The sequence below is a fragment of the Physeter macrocephalus genome, chromosome 4, assembly GCF_002837175.3.
Source record: "Physeter macrocephalus isolate SW-GA chromosome 4, ASM283717v5, whole genome shotgun sequence".
Taxonomy (NCBI): Eukaryota; Metazoa; Chordata; class Mammalia; order Artiodactyla; family Physeteridae; genus Physeter; species Physeter macrocephalus.
Window position 1 is genome coordinate 115,668,906 of NC_041217.1, and position 12,073 is coordinate 115,680,978.

The 12,073-nt window shown below is 35.8% G+C and overlaps 1 protein-coding gene across 1 annotated transcript in view; it reads right to left on the bottom strand.

Annotated features, from left to right (window-relative positions):
- IFI44 (interferon induced protein 44) overlaps positions 1 to 10,851 on the bottom strand; it is a 37,570-nt gene extending 26,719 nt beyond the window's left edge. The window contains 4 exon segments of the mRNA XM_024119945.1: positions 5,280 to 5,429; positions 5,587 to 5,782; positions 6,468 to 6,504; positions 10,416 to 10,851. Coding sequence (XP_023975713.1) covers positions 5,280 to 5,429; positions 5,587 to 5,782; positions 6,468 to 6,504; positions 10,416 to 10,851 — 819 coding nt within the window.
- Between the last annotated feature and the right edge of the window lie 1,222 nt (positions 10,852 to 12,073).

The following is a 12,073-nucleotide window of genomic DNA, read 5'->3' on the forward strand; positions in this document are numbered from 1 at the left end:
TTTATATCTAAAGGACATTCCATCCAAAAACAACAGAATACACTTACTTGTCAAGTGCTCATGGAACATTCTCCAGGATAGATCATATCCTGGATCACAAATCAAGCCTTGGTAAATTTAAGGAAATTGAAATCATATCAAGTGCCTTTTCTGACCACAATGCTATGAGACTAGATATCAATTACAGGAAAAAATCTGAAAAAAATACAATCACCTGGAGGCTAAACAATACACTACTTAATAACCAAGAGATCACTGAAGAAATCAAAGAGGAAATCAAAAAATACTTAGAAACAAATGATAATGAATACACGATGACCCAAAACCTATGGGATGCAGCAAAAGCTGTTCTAAGAGGGAAGTTAATAACAATACAATCCTACCTTAAGAAACAAGACAAATCTCAAATAAACAACCAAACCTTACACCTAAAGCAGTTAGAGAAAGAAGAACAAAAAAAAAAAAAACCCTGAAGTTAGCAGAAGGAAAGAAATCATAAAGATCAGATAAGAAATGAATGAAGGAAATGATAGCAAAGATCAATAAAACTGAAAGCTGATTCTTTGAGAAGATAAAGAAAATTGATAAACCATTAGCCGGATAAAAGAAAAAAGGGGAGAAGACTCAAATCATTAGAATTAGAAATGAAAAAGGAGAAGTAACAACTGACACTGCAGAAATACAAAGGATCATGAGAGATTACTCCAAGCAACTCTATGCCAATAAAATGGACAACCTGGAAGAAATGGACAAATTCTTAGAAATGCAGAACCTTCCGAGACTGAACCAGTAAGAAATAGAAAATATGAAGAGACCAATCACAAGCATTGAAATTGAAACTGAGATTAAAAAATCTTCAAACAAACAAAATCCCAGGACCAGATGGCTTCACAGGCAAATTCTATCAAACATTTAGAGAAGAGCTAACACCTATCCTTCTCAAACTCTTCCAAAATATAGCAGAGGGAGGAACACTCCCAAACTCGTTCTACAAGGCCACCATCACCCTGATACCAAACCCAGACAAAGATGTCACAAAGAAAGAAAACTACATGCCAATATCACTGATTAACATACATGCAAAAACCCTCAACAACATACTAGCAAATTGAATCCAACAGCACATTAAAAGGATCATACACCATGATCAAGTGGGGTTTATCCCAGGAATGCAAGGATTCTTCAATATATGCAGATCAATCAATGTGATACACCATATTAACAAATTTTTGGAGAAAAACCATATGATAATCTCATTAGATGCAGAGAAAGCTTTCGACAATATTCAACAGCCATTTATGATAAAAACCCTCCAGAAAGTAGGCATAGAGGGAACTTACCTCAACATAATAAAGGCCATATATGACAAACCCACAGCCAACATCGTCCTCAATGGTGAAAAACTGAAGTCATTTTCACTAAGATCAGGATCAAGACAAGGTTGCCCACTGTCACCACTATTATTCAACATAGTTTTGGAAGTTTTAGCCACAGCAATCAGAGAAGAAAAGCAAATAAAACAAATCCAAATCAGAAAAGAAGTAAAGCTATCAGTGTTTGGAGATAACATGATACTATACATAGAGAATCCTAAAGATGCTACCAGAATACTACAAGAGCTAATCAATGAATTTGGTAAAGTAGCAAGATACAAAATTAATGCACAGAAATCTCTTGCATTCCTATACACTAATGATGAAAAATCTGAAAGTGAAATTAAGAAAACACTCCCATTTACCATTGCAACAAGAAGAATAAATACCTAGGAATAAAACTACCTAAGGAGACAAAAGACCTGTATGCACAAAATTATAAGACACTGATGAAAGAAATTAAAGATGATACAAATAGATGGAGAGATATACCATGTTTTTGGATTGGAAGAATCAGTATTGTGAAAATGACTGTAGTACCAAAAGCAATCTACAGATTCAGTACAATCCCTATCAAACTACTAATGGCATTCTTCACAGAACTAGAACAAAAAATTTCACAATTTGTATGGAAACACAAAAGACCCCGAATAGTCAAAGCAATCTTGAGAAAGAAAAACGGAGCTGGAGGAGGAGGCAAGAATATACAATGGAGAAAAGACAGCCTCTTCAATAAGTGATGCTGGGAAAACTGGACAGTTACATGTAAAAGAATGAAATTAGAACCCTCCCTAACACCATACACAAAAATAAACTCAAAATGGAGTAAAGACCTAAATGTAAGTCCAGACACTATCAAACGCTCAGAGGAAAACATAGGCAGAACACTCTATGACATAAATCATGCAAGATCCTTTTTGACCCACCTCCTAGAGAAATGGAAATAAAAACAAAAAGAAACAAATCTAACCTAATGAAACCTAAAAACTTTTGCAGAGCAAAGGAAACCATAAACAAGATGAAAAGACAACCCTCAGAATGGGAGAAAATATTTGCAAATGAAGCAACTGACAAAGAATTAATCTCCAAAAATTACAAGCAGCTCATGGAGCTCAATATCAAAAAAACAAACAACCCTATCCAAAAATGGGCAGAAGACCTAAATAGACATTTCTCCAAAGAAGATATACAGATCAGTTTATGCCTTACTCTGTCTTTGAGCCTGCTCTAAATTTCAGTTGCCTGCCATAATGGGTTAATTTCAATTCCTCATTTCCTCACTCCATTTTTTCTTTATTCTTAAAATACATCTGTAAAGCCCAGTTATGTATCAGGAACTACAGCTCTATTTACAATAGACAGGACATGGAAGCAACCTAAGTGTCCATCGACAGATGAATGGATAAAGAAGATGTGGCACATATATACAATGGGATATTACTCAGCCATAAAAAGAAACGAAATTGAGTTATTTATAGTGAGTTGGATGGAACTAGAGTCTCTCATACAGAGTGAAGTAAGTCAGAAAGAGAAAAACAAATACCGTATGCTAACACATATATATGGAATCTAAAAAAAAAAAATGGTCATGAAGAACCTAGGGACAAGATGGGAATAAAGATGCATACGTACTAGAGAATGGACTTGAGGACATGGGGAGAGGGAAGGGTAAGCTGGGACAAAGTGAGAGAGTGGTAGTGTATATATAGGCATATGTACACTACAAAATGTAAAATAGATAGCTAGTGGGAAGCAGCTGCATAGCACAGGGAGATCAGCTAGGTGGTTTGTGACCACCTAGAGGTGTGGGATAGGGAGTGTGGGAGGAAGGGAGACGCAAGAGGGAAGAGATATGGGGGTATGTGTATATGTATAACTGATTCACTTTGTTGTAAAGCACAAACTAACACACCATTGTAAAGCAATTATACTTCAATTAAAACGTTTAAAAGAAAATGTAATTATGAATTCTGTTCTTGTCACTCTTCTAATAAACCTAGCATGTTCCTTCAAAAAAATAAAAGAAATAAAAAAATAAAAGAAGCTGGATAGATTTATTTGAATAATTTTTTGAACAAACCGTTATAAAAGGTGCATGATACTTAAAAGAGAAATAGAAATGGGTAATATTTGATAAATTAAGAGCAGCTATTACTTTTATTTATTTATTTATTTATTTTTTCAGCTATTACTTTTAAATGTGATAAGCATATCATGGCTATGTTTAATAAAAGATATATATGACCTTATGTGTATATATATATTTCTATGTATTTAAATGCATATTCTTTTATGGATGAAATATTATGACTTCTCAGATCTTCTTCCAAATAATACAGGAGAGGAGATAGTGGGTAGGCACAGATATAACAAGATTGGCTATAAATAAAAAATTGTTGAAGCTATGTAAATGCAAATTCATTAAATTGTTTTGTCCACTTTTGCATAGGTTTAACATTCTCTAAATAAATATTTCTTTTAAAGAATATTATAAAATAAACTTAACTACCTCTACAAGATAACTTTAAATTAAAGAATGAAAGAAGTTTGCATGAATATAAAAATAAAACATGCTCTGTTTCTGGATAAAAACACTGGATATGTAAAGATGTATATCAACATTCAATATACAATTTCAATGTAATTTCAATCAAAGCACCAACAAATCAAACACAAATACAAACAATCAAATAAAACACTAACAAGTTCATTTAGAAAAGGAAAAGTATATGTATAAAATAGTCCAAAACATGTGAGAAATGAATAATGAATATGACATCCAGTTGGTTATCAAGACATAATTGATTGCTATGGCAATTAAAACAATTAGACAATACCGTAATTAAAGCAATATTATAAAGGAATTGAAAAATACATTAATAGGACAAACTATAGATTGCAAAAATAAATACCCATATTTAGAAGGCAAAAATACAACATTCAATAAAAGATGTTAGCACATTCGCCTATTCACGTGGAACAAGGTGAATTAATAATTAACTTAAGATCTAAATGTTTATAAAAAGGACCTGGAAAGTATTTTTAAAAGGCAGACTAAAGTAGCTTTTCTCTTTAACCTCTTCCTTCCTCTTGCCTGGAACACCGACAGTGCTTAGCATGAACATCTTGAGAACATAAAGATGAAAACCACATGTCTTAGTCAGCTTGGGCTGCTGTAACAAGTTACCGTATTGGGTTACTTAAACAACAAACTTTTATTTCTCATAGTTCTGGAAGCTAGGAAATCCAAGATCAAGGTGCTGGTAAATTTTGTGTGTGGTTAGACCCTGGTGTGTAGACAGCCACCTTCTTGCTGTGTCCTCATATGGCTGCAAGAGAGGTCATCTCTCTTGTGTCCTTTCTCACAAGGGCACTAGTTGAATTCATGAGGGCTTCACCGTCATGACCTAATCACCTCCCAAACTTGCTCTGTCTCCAAACATCATCACACTATGGATTAAGGCTTCAACATGTGAATGGAGGGTGGGGGGCGAACATTACATCCATAGCCTTATGCTGAGGATGTCAGAACAGAAAGTCAGAAGGACACATGAAATTAATAACCTTCCACACTTGCCCAAAGCGGCCTACCTTCAAACTTTCTGTTACATAAGAAAAATCACCCTTGTGAGTAAATTGATATAGTTAGACTTCTGTTTCACATAGCCAAAAGCAATTGAATGTATAACAACATTCAGAGTTGTAACAACTATGAGAGAAGAACCCTATGGATGTTTTAATTCTTTATAAAATAAAATATCAAAAAGCAGAAAAATATCTTGAACAAGTGTAGTTTAACAAAATAAATGCCAGTGCACTAAACTAGAGTCTAATATTGTCGATAGTGGGCAAAAATAAACATTTCAAGTATCAATTATACTTTCTCAATAATTAGCCAAATCTTACCTGGTATCTGTCAGGAATGCAGCCTTCTAAGATATAGGGTATGTCATCCATGCACAGCCCTTCTTCTTTCTCACTCAGCCCCATTGAGTCACACAGAATAAATGGCAGGGTGTTGCCATCCTTCCCATCCTTAATGAAATATGTTCTGTACTGCAGAGGAACAAAAAGCAACTTTAAAAGTTCATTTTCTAAAAAACTGTAAATTGAAATGAAGTCTACATGTAATGAAATTGATCAGCAAAAGTCTTTTCAAATATAATTAACTTGAACAAAGAAGCAAAGGCTGAGTGACCTACAACAGACTCACCTTTTCACATACCCTGGTTGTCTTAGACCCCACCAAAGCCTGGTTTGTTACATGGCCTCAGAAAACAGACTTCACTGAGTTGAAAAAGCTAGACTTCCCGGCTCCAATTGGATCCAAAATCAGAATTCGTATTTGGTGAACCAGGCCTCCATATGGTTCATAAGTTCTTACAGCAGACAATAAGCTCTTCTTGAGCCTGTTTAGACAAGACAATTTTAACAGTTGACTAAGGTTAGGTCACAAGACTCTACCATAAATTTTCCTAGAATTCAGTCTCTTTTCTCATATGTTATTATTTATTTTTGATTAGCATCTTGCATAAAAAGACATGAAAATATCTTATCTCAAATCCTATTGTAAAAGAAGTAAAAGTAACAGTTTTAACTAAAGCCAACCAGACATAAAACCTTTCAGATTTAAGCATATATAAACCTTGGAATAAACAACAATTATGTTAAACATGAAGATAAATTATCAATAATAAACTTCAAAAACCACAACATAATACGTGACTTTTGAGGTTTATAGAAGTAGAAAATTGAGTTCATGATAGATATTCCCCACCTGCCAACCACCCCTGCCCTGAAGTAGTTGAAACCAACCATAGCTGTAAGAATTCTAAGCAAAAGTGTAGACATTCAGCCAAATAATTATTTCCTTTCAAGTATAAAAAAACATTAGAAATGTCTTTCATCCACTCAGTGTTCTTTTTGTTTTAACATTACTATTACGAAATATTTTATGTTATAAATATAACTTGTTCTTGGTGATCCACAAGTTATCTGCTATAATTTGTGCTACAAATTTTATTGACAAAACCTATAATAGAATAAGTCTAAGATAATGAATAGAATAATAGAACATTAAGAACATTGACTTACTCAGTGATCCCATCCATCCTCCTTTTGTCCAAAAAAACTAGAGAAATAATCAAAGAATAATGAAGATTACAAGTTGTTGAATGACTGGCACTGAATGAATGCCATGAATTCACTAGGAAAAAATATAAAAATAGCCTTTCTGTAGGAAGAGTGCAGTATGATGAAAAGCAAGTGGAGAAAATTATGGGAAATCTTAACATATTTCAGAGTCCAGAGCTAGACTCAATGTAGGTGCTGCAAGACTATAGTGTCCGCAGATCTTTTCTCACCAAATTACTCAGCAGTAGTGGGTGGCCCACTCCAACATGAGAGATGAGGGCTGGAGTCCTCTCTGAATCAGAGAAGCAAGGTCTAGAGGCATGGACAGGCTAGGGAAAGACTGGAAACACTCTAAAATATTTTCTCCTCCATGAATGCAGTAGGTCTGAAAGGGATAATGAGCAAGGACACACAAATCAAAAAACCACAGGCACCAGATTTTCTCCAAAACCTACTATCAACAATTGGGCTTCCTGGAACTTCCAATCCAATTGATTTTCTTCTTGGTGCAGAAGAGAATGTAGTACTTGTGCATAGCCAATCAGAGCACAGTGAGTGGTTCAGGGGTGGGCTTAGGTCTTCATTTGAACCAATGAGACTCAGGCCCAGAATTCGTTTGTTTCTTGGAAAGATATGATCTTTTTTTAAAAAATAAATTTATTTATTTGTTTGTTTGGTTTTTGGTTTTTTTTAAATTTTTGGCTGTGTTTGGTCACCCTTGCTGTATGCCGGCTTTCTCTAGTTGTGGTGAGCGGGGGCTACTCTTCGTTGTGGTGCACAGGCTTCTCATTGTGGTGGCTTCTCTTGTTGTGGAGCACGGGCTCTAGGCACACAGGCTTCAGTAGCTGTGGTATGTGGACTCAGCAGTTGTGGCTTGCGGGCTCTTGTGCGCAGGCTCAGTAGTTGTGGTGCACGAGCTTAGCTGCTCCACGGCATGTGGGATCTTCTCGGGCCAGGGCTCGAACATGTGTCCCTTGCATTAGCAGGCAGATTCTTATCCACTGCACCACCAGGGAAGCCCAGGAAAGAGATACTCTTTTATGGTGGATTTAGAACTGAAAGGATTAGGTGTAGTGATGCTGGTAATTCTCTAAACAACAAAAAAAATAATACTGTGTGGAACATTTATTAATATAGCTGTATGTATGGTTACAAAGAAAACCTCTTTAAATTACCAAAAGTAGAAATAGTGAAGAACTGCATTCAATGACTGCAATATAATAAAACTGGAAAAGAACAAGTGTAAACAAAGAGAAGGGCAACGTCTTAGGATTTTACAAATCACTTTTTAAATACTTTAACATCCAAAAGGAAATTTAAAATCACAATAGTAAATATATAGGAAATAACAACAGTACATTCACTTACTTTACCAGGGAAAGAAAAAAAAAAGTGACTGGGACTAATTTTCTTATAAATATGCTAATAACCTTGTCTCCTGGGAAATAAACTAATGATATTTGCTACAAGGAGAGTACTTATCTCTTGAATGTCTTTGACAGGATGTTCCTGGCTAAGAATTACTTCCAGTAAATAAATCCAGATTTTATGGATTTATGAGGCATGTCTTCCTAGAAATGTCACATAAGCTGATTGTCTCAGTCTGCTCAGGCTGCTGTACATATTACCATGGACTGGGTGGCTTAAACAACAGAAATTTATTTCTCGCATTCTGGAGGCTAAGTCCAAGATCCAGGTGCGGGCAAAGCAGGTTTCATTCTGAGGCCTTTCCTCTTGGCTTATAGGAAAGTGGCTACCATCTTGCTATGTGTTTGCAAGTCCTTTTCTTGTGGATTCGTGGGGAGAGGGAAAAAGCTCCCTGGTGTCCCTTCTTATATGGAAACTTACCTTATCCCTATCAGATTAAGGTCCCATTCTTATGACCTCACTTAACCTTAATTACTTCCTAGAGACCCTGTCTCCATGTATACTCACACTGGAGGTTAGGGCTTCAACATGCCTTAATCGTAATTTGGGAGCCCATAGCACTGGCATATACATGTTCCATAATCTAACCACTCTTCAATATGTAAGGTGGCCCACAAACTTCATTTAAAAACGCTGCCTTCTGCTCTTAGCCAGAAAGCATATGTCTAATATGGGAAGGAAGAAATTAGGAGCCACACAGAATATCTTAGTACTCTTCCTGACTTCTCTGAGATTTTTTTTTTTTGCGTTACGCGGGCCTCTCACTGTTGTGGCCTCTCCCGTTGCGGAGCACAGGCTCCAGACGCACAGGCCCAGCGGCCATGGCTCACGGGCCCAGCTGCTCCGCGGCATGTGGGATCCTCCCGGACCGGGGCACGAACCTGTGTCCCCTGCATCGGCAGGCGGACTCTCAACCACTGCGCCACCAGGGAAGCCCCTCTCTGAGATTTTTGATAGCCTTTATTCTAGAAATTATTACTAAAACTTGATACTAGGTAAGACATCTGATTTGCAGAGGTCTGATTTTATAATCCAATCCCTTGTATTAGCCCAACCTCTCACACATAATATTGAATGAAAGAGGCCAGACACAGAAGAACACACACTTTGGTATAGTTCCAGTTATATAAAATTGAAAAATAATAAGTATTAATAATGTTAATATGAGCCAGAATAATCGTTACCTTTGGTTAGTAATAACTGAGAGGAGTCATAAAGAAGTCTTCTGAAACGATGGTAATAATCTATTTCTTCATCCAAGTACTGGTTACATGACTGTGTCCAATTTATAAAAGTTTGTCAGTTGGTACACTAATCAATTGTGCATTTCTGTTTATATGTTATACTTCAATAAAAAGTTTACTTAACTGATCAGTTAGGGTCAACATCATGATGCATCCATGTAAATTTATCAGACTTCAACAACAACAAAAAGTTTTAAGCTGTTTGGGGAAGCCAGAAGAAAGATCAAATCACTCAAAGAGAAACAATAAAAAAAATACTGCAAGTAAATAAATCTGGCCTAAGGTTTTCCACAGCAACACCAAAGCTGTGGAAACATTACAGTGTCCCCCAGAATGAAATGTGATCCATGAATTACGTATTCTGCTCGTCATTTAAGTATAAAAACCACAATTAGTTTGGAAATGCAAATGCTCAGGGAATACTACTCCCAGGAGCCCTTCTTTTAAGTGGATAGATATAAACAAGTATTTCGTAGAAGAAATATAAATAACCAATACACATAGACTCATTAACAATCAGGGATAAGCAAAAAATAAAATGAGAAGCCATCTTTTGACCATCAAATTGGTGAAGAGCCTAAATATTGATAGTAACAAAGACTGGCAAAGATACAGGGAGTCATTTCTATAACACTCCTGGGGATAGCGCAGACAACTGAAGTTTTTGAAAGGGATCTATCGAAATGCAAATGTACATAATTCTTAAACAGCAATTCCACTACCAGGAAGTTACCATAGAGAAGTATTTTTGTGCACAGTTATATGCATATAGATATTACAGGAGCATTGATATAACAGCAAATATAAGAAACAATTTAAATGTCCTTTAGTAGAAAAATAGCTAAATTAACTTTGGTCTTGATATAATGGATATAACAGGAAATTGCAGCAGAAAGGATTGAGTACGAGTCAAAAGAAGCTCAAGCTCTGGTTTCTTTTTGACAGTCTCACCATCTTCAAGTTTGCTTTCTGTGCTCTCTCTCTCTCTCTCTCTCTCTCTCTCTCCCTTTCACACTACCGCTTCCTCCCCACCCGTTCCCCACACTCCACAGAAAACTCTGTATATTCTACTTTTGACCATGGTTGTGTTGTAAAAAACAATTTGTGGCCAGGTTTCAGTCTGGGCCACCTGGAGATAAGGACAAGTATAAAAGTTATTGTTCCTTACAGGAATGAGTCAGCTAGAACCCTCCAAACATAAAGAGAACTCTATATAGCGTTATCTGGTTAAACCTACCTTCACATCAAAAAACTTCACATTCCTGGAAGGAAATACAACATTGAGGTAGTCCAAGTTTGTCCATTGTATTTATGCTAATAGCCACCTCTTTTTTCTCTAGGTTTATATTGAATTCAGAATTTCTATCACTTTCACAAAACAACATAGATAGTTGAAATGGCCCTATTTTGCATTCTGAAATTGTAGTCTCTTGAAAGGCAAAAAGGATAATGAAATAGTCTTCCGGGTAGCTCTTTTGCACATATGCCCCAACAATGTGATCTTCACTATAAATCACTGTTATAGTAGGTCCTTGTTTAGAGCATCTCTGAAGCAAACTTTCACTAGAGAATTCATGGACACTGGCCTTATAGAGAAGGTTAAACTTCTTTTCTCCAAAATAATTGTGCAGCTTTTTTTCTTGCATCCATGTCAAACAAGTTGTCATTGCCATACTTCTCAATCTGGTGGAAAATCAAATCCATTTTCCATTAAATATTGAAAAACAGATAATATGTACTGCCACAAAGTTTGCATTTATGCCTTTTATTTACTTTACATCACAAATGAAATGAGTAAACAGAGGGTGAATAGATAGCAAGAAAAGTCATTAGCTAGTTTTTCATTCTAAATAATTACTTTTTAAATTAAAAACAAAAAAGACTTGTTTGCAAGAGGCTGGGAAAAGTGGAAAGCAGCAAGTCATTTACCTGTTTGGAGGATCTATACAAGGGCTGAAGCTGAGAGTACTTGCTCTCTCTGGACAGGTAGGCAGGCGCAAAGTGGGAGCAGAAAATTTCTCAGCAACCTTGAGGCTTCTGAGACTCAGACAAAAGGAAACTAAACTCAGTGTGGCCCAGCCCAATTGGCAGTGTGCCCATTTCCCTCCAGTGAGCAAGCATAAAGGAATCCAGCTAATTTTATATAGCAAAGTCATATAAAAATAATATTGGAAGAATCAAGGAATTGAAGTCAGAAGGAAAAAAACCTAATAGCTCGCTACTTTTTCTTAAAATGACTTAAAAAAATCTTTTAAGGAAAATTCAATCAGTTTCTGTACATGGACATACAAGAAAGCACTGTCTATTCTACCTCCAGAAGGTATCTCAAATTATTCACTCCTCTTCATCTCTGCTATCAATATATTCTAAACCAATATATGTAGATTGTTAAAACAGTCTCCTAATTGGTCCCTCTGTTTTTCTGCTTGCCTCCTCTCCAATTCTTTCTCCTCAACAGAGCCAGTCAACTTCATTTGTAAAATACATACTAAATTATGTAAATTTCACACTAAAACCCCTTCCCTGACTTCACATTGCTGGGGATCACGAACTTGTGTCTATAGGCTGAACACAACCTGCAGATTTGTTTTGTAAGGCCAACACATTTCCTTTTCTTTCTTTCTTTCCTTCTTTCTTTTTTCCTTTCTTTCTTCCTTTCTTTTTCTGGGGGCCAGGGAGTGGATTTTAAGTTTGAATGCTTTTATATCATTCCAGTTCCAATTGTCCTCACAAATCCCCTATTCCTGGTTCTGAAATTTTTAAATTACTTGCCTGGCCCAAAAAGGAATTAAGTTTTTGACTCTATTTTAAAAAGCAATATCTAATAAAGATATTTTAAGCAGCTTTTAAGTATATTTACTTAGCTAAAAAAGTGCCAGAAGTTATAATATGTTT